Source organism: Mya arenaria, chromosome 4 (genome assembly GCF_026914265.1).
Source record: "Mya arenaria isolate MELC-2E11 chromosome 4, ASM2691426v1".
Taxonomy (NCBI): domain Eukaryota; kingdom Metazoa; phylum Mollusca; class Bivalvia; order Myida; family Myidae; genus Mya; species Mya arenaria.
The window spans coordinates 52,200,555-52,224,207 of record NC_069125.1 but is presented as its reverse complement, the minus strand read 5'-3'; the positions used below and the strand labels follow the sequence as shown (position 1 = coordinate 52,224,207).

At 34.1% G+C, this 23,653-nt stretch overlaps 1 protein-coding gene across 1 annotated transcript; it reads right to left on the bottom strand.

The window, feature by feature from the left end:
- Nucleotides 1–1,388: 1,388 nt before the first annotated feature.
- LOC128230619 (uncharacterized) lies at nt 1,389–21,652 on the bottom strand. Its single transcript, XM_052943046.1, has 18 exons — nt 21,548–21,652; nt 16,207–16,262; nt 15,823–15,956; nt 15,473–15,665; nt 14,855–15,004; nt 14,619–14,719; nt 14,129–14,202; nt 12,642–12,812; nt 12,326–12,537; nt 11,487–11,587; nt 10,858–10,962; nt 10,253–10,349; nt 9,614–9,751; nt 9,260–9,389; nt 6,621–7,405; nt 6,126–6,406; nt 5,764–5,892; nt 1,389–5,487 (listed from the first exon to the last, which is right to left on the bottom strand). Exons 2-18 carry the CDS (start codon nt 16,220–16,222, stop codon nt 5,389–5,391), a joined length of 2,916 nt encoding a protein of 971 aa, XP_052799006.1. The 5' UTR covers nt 16,223–16,262; nt 21,548–21,652; the 3' UTR covers nt 1,389–5,388.
- Between the last annotated feature and the right edge of the window lie 2,001 nt (nt 21,653–23,653).

Below are 23,653 nucleotides of genomic sequence, written 5' to 3'. Positions count from 1 at the left end.
GCATACTACAATATAATGAGTAATGCTTCCCGCTGAAATACTGACATTTGCTGACAGATGTTTTATTTGGAGTTATTTTCAACATTTAATTTTGATCTGATTTGGCGCAAACATATATCCTAGCTTAATTGTCTAAATCGATAAAGTTTCACTCGAAACGTCATGAGATGAGAATTCGTCGAAATTTTCTGATATATTAATGTTATCGTCTGTGCATGCGCCGCGCCACGAAATATCGCGGTATTTTAACTCGGGGTCGCTGACGTCATCTGTCGACCATTTGTGGCGGATCTGTGATCTAGTAGTAATATACTTGACTGTCAATCCAAGGGTCGCAGGTTCGATTCCCGAAGCACAACTAACGAAATCACTAATCGTCTCCCGAAGGGACGTTAACTGGGAGTCCCCGTGTGACAGTGCTATGCACTGGTGCACGTTAAAGAACTATGGTAGCTCTAACCTGGATTACATTTTGTCTGTGCACTATGCTCCCAAAACATAAAATTACTAATAATCGTATTGGAGCACTCGTTGAATGGGCCTTGCCCTAGTGCGAGTATAATTAAGCACGCAGGCACGCACATTCTTTACCAACGCGACAAAGCATGCCATTGTCTAAAAATATCAAGATTTTTAAATCCAATCGAGCAATTCCTTCTCAAAAAATCAACCTGAGCACTCAATTTTGTTTAATAAATTTTGATTTATTTTCGCCTAATAAAAAGTTTCGTGACATTTAAAGGAAAGCATTATAAAGATACTCTCGACTAGGGGTGTTTATCAAAGCCTTTTCATAAACATGTTTCGTTTTTCGCATACACGTAGCTCATTTGCTCTCTACACTTCCTCACTCTTTACAATGAAGGCCTATAACGTCACAAAACGAATGCAGCTGTTTTCTTCTCAAAACCGTGGCAATCTTTGCAGCGCAGCCGTAGAGCGATGCTAAGCCGGGTCTAAGTAAGTAATACTATAAAACAACCTGTTATTCTAAGTGTTTTTATTTAAATATTAGGCAATTATAGTTACATAAACTGACGATCGATAACACGATTATGCAATCGATTATCGGCGATCCAAGTCTTAAACGATCATTTTTTGACAATACTCGATCATAGTTTTATCCATAATAATCTGCCAGCTACAGTAAGCGAGTCCATTTTAACATTTTCACCAATGCTGAGCCATTAACGTGGACTCGTTAGCGGGAAATAACGGTGTAGAGGAAATTCTTTATTTAAATCATATTTTGTTCATGTCTTTTATATGGGTTTTATAATTGAGAACCTTTGCGCAGTCAGCGTCTACTGCATGGATATAAGTATTGGTTTGTTACATGTTTGTCGACAAAAGCGTTACGGAGGAATAACAAAAAACAAAGGACAAAGAGATATGTCAGTGTTTTATTAATTAATTATACAAAAACAAATGGTCTTCTGTCAAGTTAAGGTATATTTATTTACATTCATGTTTGTGTCAAGACTTGCAGTTCAAGGCCAAAGAGAACACCCAAATATGTGTTCTGTATTTTCAAAAAGACCTACAAAAAACGTACCAGAGAAATACCCATTGTGGTGACAATGAAACATCATCACATGTGATCTTAACAGCGATTATAAAATCTATCGATTGACGAATTTACAATATGGAACTAAGAATATTACATTCACAAACATTTCAGCCTAAGTATGATAGGAGCATGCTAAATAAATGACGTGTTACTTTAGAAATATCAATTTGAAGCGTATTAGTTAATCACTATTAGTATATATACTTTTTCACCCCTAGACATATGTATATGTATGCAGGCAATATTTCACAGATTTATAAACGGCAAAATACTGGTGACAAGGTTTTCATGCATGTAAAACTGTATTCTTATATTACTTGAGCGATCACAGAATGTGATTAATACCATCGCTCATCGAAAATACAACATGAATAAAACAATTAAAGAAATCGAATGGAACGTGCTTCACTGAAAGTAAACATGCCACATAATATTGAGGAACATTTGAAAATATTTGTACTGTTATGTGACACAAACTATCACCAATAAGACTTATATAGCACAACATATTAAGTTAAACCTTGAACTCGAATATAGGGAAACTGTTTGTGTGCGGGTGGCTGTGACCTTTACCTAGGATCCTCATGATGTTGTGGTCGATTCTGACAAATACTTTAAAAGCCAAAGATGAAGGAGAAAAATATGGAATGGACACGAACTTTAATCAGTAAGACTTAAATAGTAAAGCATACGAAGTTCGAATGGTTGCTGTGACCTTAACATTAAGGGTAGGGACACGGGTCTTGTGCGCGACACACCCTCAAGCTATGGTGGTCACCTCTGCAAAAAAATAAAATCCAACCATGAATGAGAAAGATATGGATTGAAAGAAAACAGGACGGAAGGACGTGACGAGCGTGATTCCTATATAGCACCTATTTCACTTTGTGAAACGGTGATATACTTAGATATAAAATGTAGAATATATAAATACATGGACTTAGTATGTTAGCTACATATCATGCTACTCATAGAAATGTTAACTTGATACAATTTATCATAATAAATGAATTAAAGGATTGTTTTGCTGCAATTTCAATAAAATATATAAGATGAATTCAGGGTTTGAAGAACATATCTACTGAAAATGACAAATCGGCAGCAAAATAATATAACATTATTTATAAAGTGTTAATACAATGAAATTACATTGTTTATAACAATACACCTATAACGATCGTTCATCTTCATCCAAAAGACAAATATGAAAACATTTTCGGATCCTGTCACGACAGTATCGCTTTTGAGTGATTGCAGTTTGTTTAAATGTTCAATAGTTCCCTGTTTTATCAAAACTTAAGAACGAACTGCATTTATTAGAAAAAACTACATCAGTTGTCCTTATTTAAATAACAAAAGGTACATGGTTGACATATCATACACTGCAATGCAAACTATGTACAGAGACGAGTGTCACGTAACGGAGTTACGTATAAAACACTTTAAAGTAATAACAAAAAATCAAAAGTAGACGTCAAAGTTTATTTGGAACGAAAAACAAATATTTCATCATAATTATCAAAGATAGATTTGTATGTAAATTGCCTAGACCTAGCTGTCGACAGATCGTGATAGCCGCTGGCTATTAGTCCAATTAGCTTGACAGTTCATGACTGTAAAAAGACGTTCTTTGTATGTAACCAGAAATTAAATGGGTGGTTGATAGGCACGCCTGTCAAGAGCTAGGAGTATATATGAAAGCATGTTGGAAATATAGTTAGAGACAGGTGGGTTAGGAAAGACAATGAACGCGGCCTTGGGTCCTTAATGGACGGCAGTTAGGATGTGGGATTACCTTAAATGTCATGCTGTATTATATACTGATTATTGTACTTAAAAAGAACGTTAAACAATAAAGAACTAACATTCGACCGGTTGTTGTTTAATAGCTTAAAGACTTCCAACAGTTTAAGTGAACACTTAGAGAGTTCTGTGGCTGTTACGTCACACGAGCAAATCATTTACCGCGCAAGAATCGAAGCATTATAATCATACTATACACTCAACTAGACACACATGGCAGCATCCACATATCATATCAATTTTGAAATATCGCGTATCAATAAACGTCGGGGTTACCACTTTTGAACGTTTATTTGAATTTAAAACGCACTACTTTCTGACACAACTGTACAAGAATTTACCAATTTGCTAAGATAACCGGGCTTTTAACCGTTCCAACGCGGAATACCCCACTAATTGTCAAGACATGTTAAAGCTTTATCGTCCATTGTTCTGTTGATTTTTTAATTCTTGTTGTTGTTAGTTGTCCTTATTTAAATAACAAAAGGTACATGGTTGACATATCATACACTGCAATGCAAACTATGTACAGAGACGAGTGTCACGTAACGGAGTTACGTATAAAACACTTTAAAGTAATAACAAAAAATCAAAAGTAGACGTCAAAGTTTATTTGGAACGAAAAACAAATATTTCATCATAATTATCAAAGATAGATTTGTATGTAAATTGCCTAGACCTAGCTGTCGACAGATCGTGATAGCCGCTGGCTATTAGTCCAATTAGCTTGACAGTTCAAGCTTTATCGTCCATTGTTCTGTTGATTTTTTAATTCTTGTTGTTGTTTTTTACGTTTTGTGTCCGTATGATCTTAACACTTTGTTAAATGTTTGTACAAGTGTGAGAAAGAGGAGTACAAAGTGGTATAAACTCAAGTGAATTCTAACTAAGTTTCTACTGACAGTCCAAGGCAATCGCCCAAACGTTTACCAAATGACGATATTCTGATAGTGGTGTAATGTCTAAGGTTGTCTCTTGTTTGGCGTGATCGTTCTTGATAATTGTGCATTTTAGCAGGTTATTGATTAAATTTCATGCTACTGGGTTTGTCCTTAAAGTGTCAAATGATTAACTTTGAAATATTGAAAGTATAAACCTAGAAGATAAAAATCAAGACTCGAGTAAAACATAAATATGTTTATGAAAAACTACAGAAACACAGTAGACGAATGTTTAAACATACACCCCGTTTAATGGCAGAGAGTCAACGACATAGACAAAGAACACAACAAAACCAAACAATCTCAAACCAGAAACATGAAACAATAGCACAAAACTCCACAAACAACACAGTACATAGTTATATTATATAAAAACTAAAAAAACACTTCTTAGATTAACGAGCAAAGGAAACATGTACATGTAGAGGTTATGTTTAAGTGTATAAAGAGAACCAAAAGCAAATGGAATACTAAACTGACCCTCAATCTAGAATTCTTGAAATGAATACAAAACAATTTTCTTTGAATTAAAATTGAGCTGTTTAAATAGCATATGATACATGTACAAGTACAATACATAATAAACGCTCCGCACCATACACATATATGCACTCGTTTTTTTACAATAAATATGTTTATGAAGAAAAAAATAAAGGATAGATATACATACAAAATATTTTGACGTTACATCTAACATAATTAATTATATCGAACCAAACACTGCATACATACCTACATACATATACATAAAATGATCATCTAAATTCAACTTAGTATTACAAAACCTGAACTAAAATAGCTATGTCTGAGAGATAAATTTAAGACGAGTTTAAACATGCCGTCGATTACAACTTCAGATTAATCATCAAGTTGACTGCTGCTAACACTGTATTTTGCAATCTAAACATTCACATTCATTTCGACACAATTATTTGTCACAAATACACATATGTGTATATTATGAATTTAGTCTTCCTCCTATCAGATAGCAATTTCAATTCTAACGAGCTACATCCAACTACTAAGCGAATCAAATTATACGTTCCAACGCTCACATAAACTTTCCAGGCGCTATCATTCTCCAAGTTCAACTTCTAAGATGACGATTGGTTGCCAGTGGCCATCCTTTCGGAACTTCCAAAGCACCCGTGTCCATCGACGATCCGGCTGAATCTGATCACAAATATATTCAAATATATCTTTGTTGTCTAATAATAAAATAAAACAAAATGAGTAAAACTAAAGTAATGCAGGGGTTTCTGTCAATATTTAAATAAGAAAACATGAATGGTTTTAGTATTGAAAAGAGCGATCAAATTAAAGAGTTTATTTAAAAAGCCCCTTTGGTGACAATAGAGTCTAGTTTTTATTTAAATCTAGAGCATACAAGTAACCCGTAATAGTTATACGTTCTTTAGATGAACACTTCAAAAAAAGACAACAAAATACCTCACAAATTTTCACCATCGCTTGAAAGAAAGCTTTAAAGCCAGATGGCAATGTATTCATCGATTCTTTTACATCCTCACCCTTGACCGCGAAACTAGTCCAGTTTTCTGGTGACGAATCACCGATTTGCTGGAATCAGTGAATTAACAAGTTTTGCGTAAATTTCCAGTCAAACTGTAGTAGTTGGAATGCGGAATAGATAATATTAATAAATTGAAATGTAAAGAACGAATTATTATGTTAAATTACAATTTATTACACAGATGATTAGAGATGATCAACTCTTTCGGGCGAGGTGTCATTTTCTAATCCACAGAACCTGGTCAACATTTCTGCTGTAATTTCATTTATTGAAAAAATACCTCAGTAATGGACGCTTTCAGTTTGTTCTCCTTTACCAATCGAATTAAATTATCCCTCAGTGATCCTCCATTCTGCACAACAACGCCAACAGGCTTATCAGGAGCGATGTCTTCAATGACCCTCTGTATCACTTCAAGTTGCCTTTTACCATTCCACGCAGCCAGAAGTTGTTCCATGGTACTAACTTCTTCCTTCTGTGTACGTCTTGGTCCCGTCGATATTTCGATACTTAGCAAGTCGGGAATAACTTGCGTCAATTCTCTCGGTAACACATCTGTAGCTGTATATGCATATTAGTTCACATAGTTCAATACATGAAGTCTATATATAAGATCTTTCACAAATATGTATAAGAAAAAGGGCAAAACTATATTACTATGATTAAGTTCAGATTGGTATAATGGAGTAATTGTATCCAATACTACAAAATGTGTTATAATTTTAAAAATAATGTTTTTGTTCATTTATTTTTTTATTTCTAAGAAGAAACTTACCATGGAGAGCAATTTTTTTCTTTACTTCTTCAATGGTTTTGAAGTCGTCTGGTTTTAATGTAACTGTTTTCAGCTTCCTTCTCTCTCCATGAACATCAAGGTGGTATGGTGTAAAAGCAAATTCCATCTTGAAATCGTAGTTGTAGCCAATGATAACGTCTTTCGAATCAAGTGCCCCCCTTGCTCTGACCTGAGTGCTTGATTTTTTCCCAACAACGGCATCAGAAACGTGTTTGTTCACATATTGCAGCAGAGCATCCATCGTTACAAAATTTCCCTCGATTCCGCACTCCATTTGGTTACTACATACTTCGTTCAAGCACTTTTTTGCTGAGGCTTTCTTTGTAAAAGCCTGGATGACAAACTTGGTGAAAATACTCTCTCTCTTTTCAACTATTGCTTCTTCCGTATCCGCACAGGCATTAAACTGAATAATTTTGATAGTCGGATTGTCTTTAATTTTCAATTCGAGTGGCATGCAGCAGTCTAAAAACAACAGCACTCTAAGCGTCCTCACGGTGTTTTCCTCTCCCTCTTTTGTCATTTGACGTTCATTAAATTTTTCTGAAATTGAATCACCGATTTCGTCAATTGTCATAGTTGTTTTATCATTCAAACGAAACCCGTTGTCTCCATGATGGCCCGAGTAATAAAATACCAATGTCTCAATGTCATTATCAACAATACGTTGGAGAGCATCTTCGATCGCTGTTCGTTCGAGACATTCGTTTTCAGGTGTTGCATTTCCACCAGAATTGGGTTTGATAACTGCAGTATTTTCTTCGCTAGAAATGAAATATTTAAAATGTGTTACGGTTGCACGTAAAATATCGCCCTTTTAAAGTACTAAAGCCGAAGCGAATAAGTTAGTTAAAATAGCAGTACATAACTGTCAACGACAATCGGACTTGCGTAAATAATGTCATTTTAATTATGAGAAGTACTTAAAACACAAACAAAGCTAAACAAGAACGGCTGCTGTGCCAATTCATAGTACCATAAAGCTGAATATCCCAAAGCATTTTCAACGTAAAAAAATCCTTGGTCTTGTATGGGTCTGTTATGGGTAAGATAACTCAACCGCTTTTGGAGACAGTTACATTACTTTATGCCAATCCCTTTTAATTGGTTTCCTAGGCTTTAGTACTTTAGTACATGTTTAGATCATGTTTGAGCCGTAAAACATCATCATGTTCTACCAAAACTAATATGAGCAAATTGATGAGAACAATGTTTCTAGCAATGAAATGCAACAGCGGTGCAGAACATATCAAAATAGAGTATATGCATACATAGTAATGTTATGAATCATACACGAACTTATAGTTCTCTTCATAAACGCGTATCGTGGTAGTTTAGCACGTTTATGACACATACTAAATGCACGCACAAAAATGACACATACCTAATGCCCGTAAATGACACATATCCAATGCACGTAAATGACACGTACCTTATGCACGTAATTGACACACACCTACTGCCCGAAACTTACACATACCGTATGCACGTAAATGACTCTCACCTAATGCCCGTTAATGACACATTCATTATGCACGTAAATGACACATATCTGATGCAAGTAAATGACTTTCACCTAATGCACGTTAAAGACACACACCTAATGCCCGTAAATGACACATACCTTATGTACGTAATTGACACACACCTACTGCCCGTAACATACCGTATGTACGTAAATGACTCTCACCTAATGCCCATAAATGACACATGCATTATTCACGTAAATGACACATATCTGATGCACGTTAATGACTCTCACCTTATGCACGTACATGATACATACCGTATGCACGTAAATGACTCTCACCTAATGCACGTAAATGACACATACCTGATGCACGTTAATGACTCTCACCTAATGCCCGTAAATGATACATACCGTATGCACGTAAATGACTCTCACCTTATGCACGTTAATGACACATACCTGATACACGTAAATGACTCTCACCTAATGCACGTAAATGACACATACCTGATGCATGTAAATGACTCTCACCTAATGCCGTTAATGACACATACCTGATGCACGTAAATAACTCTCACCTAATGCCCGTTAATGACACATACCGTATGCACGTAAATGACTCTCACCTAATGCTCGTTAATGACACATACCTGATGCACGTAAATGACTCTCACTTTATGCTCGTAAATGACACATACCGTATGCACGTAAATGACTCCCATCTATTGCTCGTAAATGACACATACCTGATGCACGTAAATGACTCTCACCTTATGCTCGTTAATGACACATACCTGATGCACGTAAATGACTCTCCCCTTATGCTCGTTAATGACACATACCTAATGCACGTTAATGACTCTCACCTAATGCCCGTCAATGACACATACCTGATGCACGTAAATGACTCTCTCCTAATACCCGTTATTGACTCTCACCTAATGACTCTCACCTAATGCCCGTCAATGACAACACATACCTGATGCACGTAAATGACTCTCACCTAATGCAAGTAAATGACTCTCACCTAATGCCCGTTAATGACACATACCGTATGCAGGTTAATGACTCTCACCTAATGCTCGTAAATGACACATACCTGATGCACGTAAATGACACATACCCGATGCACGTAAATGACACATACCTTATGCACATGACCGGCAGGCTAACAGATGTCATGCAAGAGCGCATTTCCTCAACATCTCTTTTAAAAGCTTCCGCAATTTCCGGATTGCTGTCATACCCTGCGACGAAAACAGCACCCCAACCTACACCTGAAATTGATTTCAATCACATGCCTTTACCAAGGATAAACAGATAATTGAAAATTTGGAAAAAACAACAGCTCACCACATTTTGAGTTCAAATAAAAGACAAATTCTTCAAATGTAGAATCTGTCGCATTAAATAAGCATGTTTAAATGTAAAATCGATCGCCTTAAATAAACCAAGATAGGCATAGTTTTATGAAAAAGAAGTACTTCAGTGTATTATTTACCGATGAACGGATCAATCCTTTCTTTATCGCAGGAATGGCACTTGATCGGGTTGAAGTACGAGTTCCGCATACACGCGATGCAAACCTTGATATGTTCCCTGCAGGATTTGGAATGTTTCAAGTACCTGCATCCCGATTCTATTAAAAAGATACACGGCGATTATACTTTAACAGCTATGCATGCGAGCATATGAGGTAGATTCCTCCACAGGGCAAATTGTGCAGTATATGTAAATGCATTTACATGTCTTGCATCAACGTAGAAATACTTCACATGAGTTAGTCAAAACTTATATTTACTTTATATATATTACCAACGTACAGCAATAAGTAAGAACAATGTATGAAATGAACAAGAGTTTAGCACTAAAAGACTAGTTTCAATCGTGACCATTTCCAAACAGAACCACAATAATATGACATATTTATTGAATATCATTCAAATATCATATTCACATACAAAGTACAAAAGATGCTTCTTTGAGATTCAATGTGTCCAAAATAAAGTAAGAACATGCGCGACACATTTGATAAAAAATGGCGTGTTGAATTAAAAAAAAATCATATTTATATATATATATATATATATATATATATATATATATATATATATATATATATATATATAAAGCAACCCACCTTCGAACGGATTGACAAGGCAGATTTCACACTTTGGTGGCCTAGTCTGTGCTGGACTCCATCTTTTGAAAGAGCTCATATGCTGTCGTGTTATGTTCTAAAAATACCGCCATTCGGCAGTAGATAATACAATGTAAACTACAGGCAACACGTGGCATCATTCAAACAGGTAAATGTACTTAAGTGCACAAGGTCAATGCAAATGCTAACAGACAATCAACTAGAAACACTTAAGAGTTGCTAGCTGCTAGGTAATGTCTGTAACATTAGATTACAAAATTAAAATATCTTTTTGAATAAAGGTTAGGAAGACTGGCTTATCTTTTAAGAAAAATAAACATTATTAATCAATAATTTGAGAACCTGTTTTCAGCATGTTCTACACAACAAAATGTTAATGCAATGTTAATATATCTTATCCCTGTAGATTTTATTGTATTATAAAAACATCTATTGTTGATTTCGTTTTCACGAACGTTACCTATTTTGTAACCAGTTGAACGTTTTATAAATAACTGTTTTTGTCTACCTTTAAGAAAGAAACAGGAATTAGGGGATGATACCGAACCAAAGAATGGTATAAGCAAATCATCGGCATCGATTACCTCTAGTTTGATGTGAATGTCTTTTGATGGACTGAAATCATCACTAATGCATTTTTCTGAAACCTTCCAAATGTCTTTGGCTACACCATTGGGTTGTAACACGAACTGAATACAACAAAGTATACATTCTTTACTTACGTGTTTTTTGTGAATTGAAAATTATATATGTATGCAGTATCATAAAACATGTCAAATGTCATTTGTCGAGAAACGATGCAGGTAACGACAACAAAAGACAACAAACAATATGTCTGTCCATCTGTCTTTTCAGGAACTATCGGTTATTTGAATTATCATATTACTGTTCTCAGCCTATTTTTAATATATTTTATGCAATTCACAATAAGTACATTTATCAATCATTTATGCATTGCTAGTCAACAAGACTACCTTTTTGGCTAAGAGTAGAAGGGTTTTTTTGCTATTTGCTAATGTTGTCATAACTCTCGGCCCAACATAATTGTTTATTTTTATACCACATAAAACTTGATATCTATTTTTAGCCGAATATTATATCGTGTTTCAATAAACTATGGTTTAATTTAAACAGACTTGTGACAAACATGGACGAAACAAAATACTGCTTTATATACATGGCTACATACGTATACCATTTTAATGGCGTTTACCTCAGAAATACTTAATTTACGCTCGTCTCGAAGCGTAGGCGTGGCTTTTTCTTCTCCAGGCAGATATAGTGGGGGGAAAGCCGTCACTACTTCTCGAATTACTGGTAAATAAAACAAAACAAAACACATTGAACGATCAAAGCTAGAAATAAAGTCCATGCTACTGAACATAGGATATTCTTATACATGAGCTGGTACTATTTACTATACAATTCAGTATGTTGATCTTTTTAAAAAAATGATGGGGACCCCGCCCAAACACTCCGGTTGAAAGAAAGACGACGCAGCCTGGTGCAAATTCATTCTTGCTGATAAATTGGCAATTTTTAGCGAAGAATACTAGAATTCTTATAACGAAAGCTTTCTTTGCGATTAAAATATCATTTAAAATGGAATCGCTAGACAAGAGATATACAGTGTGAGCGAATAATTGGAACGGGCGAAAAAATGACCCGGCGAGAAATTGGTCACCAGCTTCAATATTAAATACGTGTACTGTTTTTATAAAGTTAGTAAATAACTTAAAAAAATAATTTGCATGCTGATTCTTCTGACCCTTATCTGCAGTTAACATTGTATTATTGCTTATATTTCGAGAATCTATATTGATGTCTGAATTTGGTGAGGTTCGATATGTGAGGAACAAGTTAAAGTTGTCCCTTAACGTGGACACACAGCCATGGCCGTATAACTAGACATGAGAAGGAGTGACGTTAGCAGGTTTGACCAAACTAGATTGCAGCTAATCATATTTTCATACGAAACACTTCGAACTGATTGGGTGCGCCTGTTTTGGTAAAACACCAACAACTTTATTGTAAATAGTCTAAATATCTGACCAACTCCAAAGTTGTAGACATCGTGGCGCACAGTGGGCTTCGTGTTGAATTCTTTAGGAAAATACCCATCGCTGTAGTTGTACACCTTGGTTTCCATTGATGTTGTTCCTTCTTTCAGTTCTCTGGCAAAGCCGAAGTCGACAAGCCGTGCATTGCATTCACAGTCAAGAACAATGTTATTTGACTTGATATCCATATGCAGAACTGATCCCCTGGAAATATTGAGAGTTAATTCCTACTTCTTCTAAAAATAGTTGTCGAATGTACGACTCGTATTTTTTAAGGAAAATTATTCCTTTCTGGACGACAAACTTACCTAAAATTCTTTACTTCCGAATGAAGGTATGCAATAGCTGAAGCAATGTGTAACAGAACCTTTTTTCTGTTACCTTGCACAGACAGAATGGTATCCTTCTTGGACCTTATACATTTGAGGGCGTCAAACAAGCTACCATTGTTTAGGTATGGTGAAAGAAAATAGGACCGCCTGAAATGAAAACAACATATTAGATACAATATATACATTACTAAAAACAAAAAAACATCCAAAAATGAAAATGACAACGATTCATTGAGATTGTATATTGACAACAAATTAGTCAATGCAACATAGTCAACGATCTTAGCAACGACTTCAACAATATTTTATTTTTCATGTATCACTTAGTTACAAGAAGTAACCTTATTTTAGTCAAATAAATAACTTTTGCTTAAGGCTACAACAAATTGATCACTTGTTCGTCGGATTTGCCGCACCTAAAATTCGAAAAACGAAAAAAAAAATAATATTTTTTTGCGCCCGCATATATTGGCCGCGCGGATTATTTTTTTGTTTATTTCTGATTTTCCCCTATTTTCTGAATTTCTTTTACTTAGAATTTAAACCTGCAACGTCGACTTCGCATTCATTTCGAAGGAATTTCCATGCTTTACATTCTTCGCGAGCAATCTTTCCTCGTGTCAGGACAAAAAAAGGTCCGGATAACCGCAAACAGCTGATATTTGTTGACAGTCTTTTTTGTCGGGAATATTTTGCAGGACGCACCGTTGTTATTCATTTCCGGTCGTAATTTTCAGTATACTTTTAGTTTTCGTAATGTAAAATTCACGTTTGAAGTGAAAATCAGTGTCATAGTCAATGGATTATGGTCTTCAGTAAACAACAGCAGTTTCACAGGGTCGAAGGCAATAATTATTTATGTGTTTTAGGTAATTCATTGTTTTGTAATCAAAATTTAGTGCTAAATAATAACTATCATATTTTGAGTGCAAAACTTACATTCAAATACACGCCGGACACACGACAAACAAGTATTGAACGTGTTTCGTGATAGTAAGTTAGATTAATACTGAATGAATAAAATAGTTGTTCTTTTTGGTCTTAGAATAATTGCACGTTACTGCGAGGAATGCTGTCTTTACAATAATATTTAGTAAAGTATTGAATCTTATTGCCATTTGTTGAATATTGAGACAGATTTTCATGTAATACAATCAAACCCTTTTCATTTATAACTAAGAACCCTTTTTGGCAACTAAAAAGCATTTCTTAAAATAATTGTATGATAAATTTGGTAAGAAATATACATTTTTTCGCTTTGCGCTCGCCTCTGATTTGCCTTAAATTGAAATAAAAAATTCTTTTTCGCTCGCTCGCTCGCTCGCTCCTACTGTTTTTGGCAAAATCCGTAAGAACAAATGATCAATTTGTTGTGGTCTTATAATATGAATAAACATGAAGATGATTTCCGACTATAAACTATTGATTTTGAGATGAACGTTATGTAAATAAAAAGTGTTTACCTCATTCTGCTGTCTTCAAAATGTGCAATCAATGGAACAATAGCGAAGTGCATCAATCTGGATGCAATCTTCTCCTGAAAACACGAACACTTACATGGTTAAGAAAACAGTATACATTTTTTTAAACATTCAATCTTTCATTAAAATGGCATGGACCCTTCATTGTTTTAATAAGCAAAGTAACTTCGCAACTTCTTTACGTTTAAGTACATCAATAATTCTCAGTAAATATTGAACAATACAATAAATATTTAAAAATATATAGACTGTCAAATGTATATCTTATTTGTGTTACATCTGATATACATTTAAGCCGAATCTATTTACATGTTTATGTCTTTCAATGAACACCAACGGATGCCTGCATACTCTCATTAAACGGTATAGTTTCACTGATTATTATAAATGTGTACATTAAACAGTATTTTTATACAATGATTTGATTTGACACGTTTTTATTTTTACAAGCATCAACTTTTGTAAAACTTACATTCGCAATAGATCTGGTAGCTAATTCCCCATATTTCTCCGAATAGACAATTTCTTTCAAAACAAACTGAGTCTTGTCAACACCTATGCATTCTCCGTTACCTTTAACACGACAATACACCAAAATACTACAATCAATACGAAATATAAACATAGTTCAAAAAATATTCAAGTATTGCGAATATTATACTTAAAATGATTAACGTAATCAGATACTATGATATCCATTTTACTTACAAATATACACCTTTCCGAAACCTCCGCCAGTGATCGTATTAAAATAGCTGGACTTCAGGACATCGATGTGTGCCTGCGTCATCTCCAACAACCGACCGTCATGAAGACATTTCGTCACTGACGCCTTTTCATCGGTCGATAACCGGACAACTAAAAGAAAGATAGCAAACTTAAATAATGTAGCGTAAGGCAAGGATTTAAATTTTACAAAAAGGTATATGAAAGCAGTTCGGGAACAAAATAATGACATTGATTTCATTCATTTCAGATATTAGGTAGATCCTTATAGCTATGACAAAAGTCATTGTGTTTTTCCTTTAAAAACTCAAAAGCTTCGACATAATCAATTCACCAGCAAGCGTGAGCATTGGGATGCCATGACAGATTTGAAACTGCTCCATCTCTGTAAACTTTAAAGTGATGCAATAAAAACTATTTAAAGGATATGGAAAGGATATGCATAGCTTTCACGCAATCAGAAAAAAAAATCACGCAAAATGATTTTCAAATAGGAATGATGTATATTTTACGACGTATCCCGCCGGTCAAACGCAAGTCGGCCTAAATTAAAGGTTCAGTTTTGTTAGGTTTTTGGGCTTAGAATATAAGCATACTTGCCCTCTGTTCTACGCAGGCCAAACGATTCTGTCAGTAGCTCCCTCTCCTTTTCCTCCATCAACTCAGCACACTGGGCGTGCCCCATTTCCCTTAGACACGATTTTAACAGGTCATACCCACCCTCGCCACCCTTCTCCTGCTTGGACACTTTACTCAGCAATATACGGTTCCGCATTGCCTCTGTTTGCAAATCCTGTATGAAAAGAATATGATTTGATAAGCTTGGCTTTTGGGGTCATTGAAAAACATGTAGGTAAATTTGACTTGTTTATATCCATTGAATACTTTATATTTCTTAACCTATTTCGAGGTACATGTAGTAACAAACCAGTAACTTCATTACAACTGACCGAAATGTCCTTGTGGTCATTTTCTGTAATGAGTCCTTTGTCACGCATGTGTGTAAGAACCTCTGCTGTCAGCGACATGTTTTGAACCAGGTAACTATGTGCTCGGTTAAGCACCCGGCGCTTATCATCGTGATCTGAAAAGTGAACCGCAACCGTTCTGGGTTTTTTTTACATACTTACTTGAACTTAGTCAAACAGGGTATGTTTTTTTATTAATTTGACATTGCTATGCATTTCAAAACTTACGTCTTGACCTATGTGGGCAGTTCAATGGAAACTACTGAGACAAGCCTCATTGTCAAAAAGTAATGTAATCAATTTCCTAGTGAAGACTAACTGTTGTTTGTAATGACTATATTATTAACATACATGGTTGTTACTTACTCAATTGTCTCGCCATCTTGGTTGTGTCTTTATTTTCCGGTTGTTCCCATTACTATCTGAAGTTGAAAACAATGAAGGTGACTTTAGCTATATGAAAAAACAAACAATTAATGGTTTCACCTGCATGCAGTGGGATTGATACGAGGGGTAACCTGTGTGAAATGCAGTTAAAGCTATAACATTTTATTGTTGTACATTAAATCAGCAGAGGAACGACAGACGCCCGCGCCGCAACGATTCAGCGGTCGACTCGGCCCCTACGACCAACCCGCAGTTAGGGACGTAGCAATAAACAACTTATTTTTTTACACTTGAATGTGCAATGATTAGAAACGAAATGACGTGATAATGACTTTTTTAACTTTCTTAATAGCGTTTATGTATTACTGTTATGTGAAACGTAGCATTCAAGATACGTTAATATTATATAATTCATAACAAATTAAAAACTTCTCTTTTCCGATACCAAAATTTAATATAAAAAACAAGCTTAGCGTTCGAGAAATGACCTTGTAATATATCACAACAAAAGTTTTCGGGTCACATTGAACTGCTGATTCGAATGAAGTAGGTTGTTTTAGGTTGAAACAATCTTTTATTGGTAATGAAACAGATTCGTAATGTACCCATTGCTATAATTGGCCTAAAAAATCGGGTGTCTATCAGAAATTTGCCATTATTTGAATTTCACTTGTATGATTATACTTCTAATTTTATTAGAAGTCGGTGACATCATTGTGAATGGTGGTCTCAATGGCCGTCTTGGGCCAGGTTTATTCACCTGTTATAATATGTGTAGTAATAGAGTTGTTGCTAGCATTGTTGATTATGTGTTAGCTAATTATGAATTATTTTCATTATTTGACAATATGCTGTTACATGATCTGTCCGATTTTCGCATCAATGCCCGGTTGAATACAGCTTTCAGTCTTTCAATAAAGTAATGTATTAGATTTCACTACAATGGTACTTTCAATGATACTGTAAAATTGCTTAATGAACAAGCCTTTTAGGCACATAATAATATTTTATCTATGTGCAGAGTTAAGCTAGATGTAAAGACCAAATTATTACTATTCGATTCTTTAGTTCTGCCTATAATCATGTTTGGTTGTGACGTCTGGGGAATTTATTGTTATTCTGAGGTTGAAAAGCTGCACCTTTTTACAAGTTTTTTAAACACATTTTGGGTGTCCGATAATAGATCTCTAATGTGGCTGTTCTGGGCGAACTTGGTCAGTAGTTTCTCACTATTTGTTTAATGTAACAAGAGAGCTCTTAAATTCTGGTGTACGGTTATGACCTCTCTAAACTCTATTACAAGATCTGTTTGTGATAAGCTTGTGAGAGACATTTCATTCGTAAATATAAATATTAAATTAAGTTGGATTAAAGCTGTTGAACATATACTAAATGCACTTGCTTTTAATAATATTTTCTTATTTTTTTTAACTGTGAAAGAAATTTTCAATTACTCAAACAAAGGATACTATAAGTGATAAGTTTGTTCAAACATGGTTCGATATTGTGAATACACAGAGCAAAAAAGAATATAATGAAAATGTTTAAAAAAATATTTTAAATTTGAAAATTATATGGATACCATCGACAAAGAAAATCATTACTTTATCAAGATTAAGACTGAGTGTCCATTCCTTAGAAACTGGAAGACACAATAACATTATTAGAGAAGATAGAACATGTAAACTATGTACTGCGAAAATGGTTGAATCAGAATATCACTTTTTATGTATTTGTCCTTTATATATGGGCCATAGAAAAAATGTAACATACACAGGCCGTTTAACACTATTGAAAAAATATAATTTAAGGACCTAGCGAACGAAACGCTGTTCTTGCTGCCGCTGTCACTTAATTTGTTTAAATGTTACAGACAATAACATTTTGATTGTATGTGAGTGTGTGCATATATGCATGCATGTGAGCAGTAGTATAGTATCATGTGTAACCATTATTCTAGTTATCGAATACTTATTAGGTTTGTGTGTTGATGTTTTCTCCTTCTTTCTTTTTTTGTGGCCATCTTTGTGAGTTGATGTTAATTGGGCCAAAAACACGTATTTGCTGATATTGCCAATAAACTGAAACTAAACTAAACTACATTCCGTTAAAGCTGCATCGTGGAGACAATTTTGTTAAACGAATTCAAAAAATTTAAAAATAAATTAAATTAAACAAAAGTCTGTAATATAGATAATGTTTTGACTTTTATTTCGGTCTGAAAATCGGTGTTGAATTTCCCATGTTTGTAAACAAAAACAAAAGGTAGATGACTGAAGGTTAAATTGTCTAGGGTGTTAAAACATAATGATCGTCTTTAAATCAAATTATGTTCATGAAGAAAGAATGTCTTGTGAGATATTTTTTAAGCATTTTAATAAGTACATCTGACAAAATGTCCAAAATTAAGAAACAAACATGCCATACCAAACTTAATGTATGTTGTCAGAGAAACTGTTTTAACCCTATATTTGATTGTTTCAATATTTCAATGAACAATGAATTTGGTATTATAAACATAAAACAAAATGAAATATATTGTTCTTAGCGTTACACCGTCTAAGGGAGAATAACTGTCTTGTCCATAATTGCATAAGACAAAATGGTAGGGGCGCTGTTTAGCACGAGAAAGTGACGGAGTTTTGTGGGGTTTGATGAGTGGTGACACAAACCCCTCTTAGAAGAATGTTTTGTAGATTTGTTCGATACTTATTTATTATTTGCTAAATAGAGCATGTCGCGATGTATCCGTTGTCTCACATTAGGAGAGTTAATCAGAGAAACACAAGAGCGTGCTTGGTGCATATAACGGATACAGGTTTCTTGCACATCTAAAAAGGTAAGCGAGGTTTTCCCCTAGACGGCCAGTATACCGGAAAATAATATTCGATCTAATCTTTTAAATAAATCCATTTCACTCTAATTTATATTCAGATGCATGTGGGGCCTTTATAAAATTTTGACATGCTCAGTTTGTGGGTGATGATTGTGTGTGTTTATGTTTTAAATGGGGGATATCTTTACTGAAATGTATGATATGGTGGAAATGCATTGTAAAAATGCCAAACAAACAGTCATTGAACATTCTTAGTCGTTGCCGCAATAAACCCGCCTCATCAGCGCAGTTTTTACTGAAATTCAAGTCGAGAGCATAATTATCTTTAAACTTAGATGTAATTTCTGTCCTCTGTACTTAATATAGTTTTTAGTTAACCAAATGTCTATGCTGTGGCAATATAAACAACACTTTACAAAGCATTTAATTTTGCTGACTAGTCTAGAACACAATACGTCCCAAACAGAATACATACTATTTACATAAATGATATGTTTACTAAACACGGTATTCTGCAACTTTACTGACGATAATTAAATAAAGACATACCGCATACACATATAACTTTACTGTACATATATTAGGAATTTCTAAATGGTATAATAAATAATCAAAATATGATAGCATTTTCTTTATTAAATAAACTTACATTACTGTACAGTCCAAGACATGGTATTACTGAATTTCAAGTCGAAATCTATCTTATTATCGATTTCGGGATTTTTCATCATTGTTTTCAAGTAACAAAATCCTGCACCGAATATTTATGGAAACGATATACCATCCAATAAAAAGAGTTTATCAACATTAATTACAGACGATGCCTCTTTTCGTGATATTGATTTGGATTCTATACATATTTAAACATATACATAAAACACATGAAGTTGTCAGTTAAACCAACTCATTAAGTTAATTGATGGCTTTTTTTAACATTTCTTAGATGGTTATACAATTTACTCTATCTAGTACATGTATACATCTAATGAAAAACGATGAAACAATCATCACGTACGACATTTCGAGCAACGTTATGTTTGTTAGTTTGTCACAGTGACCGTGACAACGTACACAATATGCGCAAATGAAACGAATCGGATCCATTAAGTGTACAGTGTGTGTATACCACGTGATAAATGACGTCATATACATGTATGTTACTTCGGAAGGCAAACATTTGCTTAAAATGAAGACTTAAATCAAAGATAACTTTTCATTTACAACACCATTTTAAATGAAACAAAGTATAGTCTATGCTGCTAAAAGAACCCCGCATTTGATATATTTCCGAAATATGATGAAGTCATTAGTTTCATCAAAAACTTCGACAAACCTGTTTCGAAAATAATGTTTTGACAGTGCTCCGTCAGACGGCCGTTTTGTGAAAAGGTTTGTCGAAATGTTTTAAGAAACTAAACTCGCAATCAAATTCTGGTGAAAGACCGAAGGTGGGGCTCCATAAGCGGCGTAGACTGTGCTTTGTTTCATTTAAAATGGTGACGAAATAGTGAAGTTATCGTTTAAAGTCTTTTTTTCAAATCAAAATATTTCCTTCCGACGTAGCATTTATGACGCAATTTATCACGTGGTATACACACACTGGTGTATATATTTGGAAATCTAACGTAAGCGTACCACGAATTGCGTGATAATATAATTGATTTTTTAAAATGGTTTCACAAATAAATCGGAATTCCTCGGCCTGTGTCATGATTTAAATCAGTTGTATATCTACGTTTAATTGATTTTCAGTGAAGTGTATTATTGCATTAATAATTAAGAGTACTACGCGATCTACTTGCAGCGTAGTTAAATATAAAGCATTCTGACATTATAAACCGTCCATGTACATCCGAATTGGTTTCGATGCAAATGACCGAGGTATTCCGAATGTGATAATGTTAAAATCATGGGATCCCAGCACATACCGGGCCGCCTCTTAGCGTAGCGATACATTTTAACAAATCTGACATCTTAACGATTGGAATTGTAGCTAAATTGCTATACAGATTTTACAGATATCCATTTAAAATAATACAATACATCTTTAACATCAAATATACAATCAAAGTGAAAAGTTTACATAAATATAATGTTACAATTTTAAAAATAGCTGTACTATTGAAAACATTGTTCTAAAAATAACAAAAATAGGATCCCACTGGATATCGCGTCCCGTTTTAACCGGAAATCCTTTTCTCACATCTAACTATATTGTATTTTGTTGAGGAAGAACCAATTTCCTGATATTTATGTTCATTAACATAAACCTTTTAGTTATTGTTATGCATTTAAACGTACGATAATAATATATGTTAACTTATCGCGGATTTCTCTGCCTCCACTGACCAAAATTAAAGACATATTATCCTCACCAAAATATAACTTTTACTACATACATACATACATAATAACTATGAATTTCTAAGTATCTCTAGCATTATAAATATACAAAATATGATATGAAATCATTTTTAAACTTACATGTTTATGTCATTAATGACAATTTCTGAAATTCAAATCGAAAGCATAACTCTAACTATCGATTTAATGGTTTTTCTTCTGCCCTAAATATAGAATACAGTGTCCAATAACAAAAGCCTGCACCGAATATTTATGGACACACTACACTACTGTATATATAGTAGTTTATGAACATTTAAAATGATGATGCCTTTTATGAATGTCTTAAGACTCAACTGCATGACTCAAAGCGCGCACTCCTTCAATCGCGAATATTAACCGGAAATCCTTTTCTTAAATTTTAATGTTTGAACTTCATGTGCTAGCCAGAATAAAATGCATAATCATGTACATTTGTATAACAGAAACATATTTATTTGTTGACTTAGCACGGAAATGTCTCTCCACACTTACCATAATTCAAGTCGTACCCGCAAACAATACAACTTATAATATACATTTAAATATGAGTTTCTAAGAGGTATTATGAATGATGAATATATGTATACCTTAAGATGTTTCAGGTAATGGATCAAGCACCATGTAACAATGACATATTGAATGTAAGCCGTTAATTTGATGTTACTGAAATTACAAAAGTTGTTAAGCTTTTAAACAGTAATATAGCTCTTTTTATTGATGCCATATTGAATGATTATTAGACATGTCGTAGTTATTCAAGTTTGTCAATTGATTAATGTTATTTTAGAAGTTAAGGCATATTGCCTGAAGTGTGCTTTAATTGTATCATCATCTTAGAAACAAAATACATATAAGCTATTTTTGTATCTGATTAAGCCCCCCCCCCAGCCCCGCCTTTATTTTTTCACATTTTAAACTGCAATTATGAGGGCCAATTAACAAATGCCGATGATGTCAACGGAAGTTACATTTTTTTAATCCAAGGCAGAATAGTAACAATTACAGGAAAAGGACATTCAGCAATATCAGGCTTTTTAAGCATCAAAACGTATTGATACAGCTGTACTTTTTATACACAAAGGAACTGTCGCTTTGTGTTTTTTTTGTGCTAAAATATGATTATATTTGTTTTAACTGAAGTGTTTTTTTACGTATTTAGTGCCAGTGTTATACATAAATAACATGCATGTGACATATCTGTCTCCTTATTTCAAAGGCTCTATAACATTATACAAATACAGCGAGGTTTTTATCGATATTAAAATTCTATGACATAGAGTTCATCTATGTCCGAAAGTAATAAAATAACGCAAAAGTATGTGTTAATTATAATTAGGAAAATATGTTTTGTACTAATTATGTCTTTTAGACGAAATATTTTACGACAGGATTGGATGGTCCCAAAGCGTGTACATTATTTTAGCAGTAAATGCATTTTTACGAAAGTGCATTCAAATCATTTTGCATGGCATTGTTTAAGGCTATAATTTATACATTTGCAATTCACATGAGCACAAAGATCGTCTTTTACTGGTCGTCAAAATTGTTGTTTTACAGGCATCAGCAGCCTCAATTTCTAACCAACTTCTATGGAACTGAGTAAGTATATATGTATAAAATGATGGTCGAGTTATGGGTACTGTCACGTCTAAAATCAATTAGGTAAGAGTATTCCTTGTTATTAAAGCATTATTGACAGAAAGCGTATCGCATAAATATGGTGACAACACAAAAGGGCACAACCGTGTCCATTGGACACTTCGGCAGGCGCATTTGTATGCCGATGTCAAAAACCAAAACATAACATTGAAATTAAATTACAAAATTATATTTAAGAAGATCCAGAATAAAGCTCACCGTATGCAAGTATTACCGTCCACCGTCTCGATATCTCGTATGTAAATGAATTGTTATCATGTCAAACTATCATATGAGTGATGATAACATGCCACCTAGACCTAATAATATGGCAGTTAGACATGAAAACATATCGGTTAGCCGCAATAACATGGCAGTTAGACATAATAACATATATCGGTTAGCTACAATAACATGGCAGTTAGACATGTAAACATATCGGTTAGCCACAATAAAATGACAGTTAGACATAATAACATATATCGGTTAGCTACAATAACATGGCAGTTAGACATGTAAACATATCGGTTAGCCACAATAACATGGCAGTTAGACATGTAAACATAT

Bases quoted from the DNA above. Each gene is read 5' to 3' on its own strand.
- LOC128230619 (XM_052943046.1), bottom strand. The intron at 14,720-14,854 runs GTAAGTAAAATG...GTCGTGTTAAAG, and splicing joins TTTCGGAAAGGTGTATATTT to GTAACGGAGAATGCATAGGT. The intron at 5,893-6,125 runs GTATTTTTTCAA...CACTGATTCCAG, and splicing joins TGAAAGCGTCCATTACTGAG to CAAATCGGTGATTCGTCACC.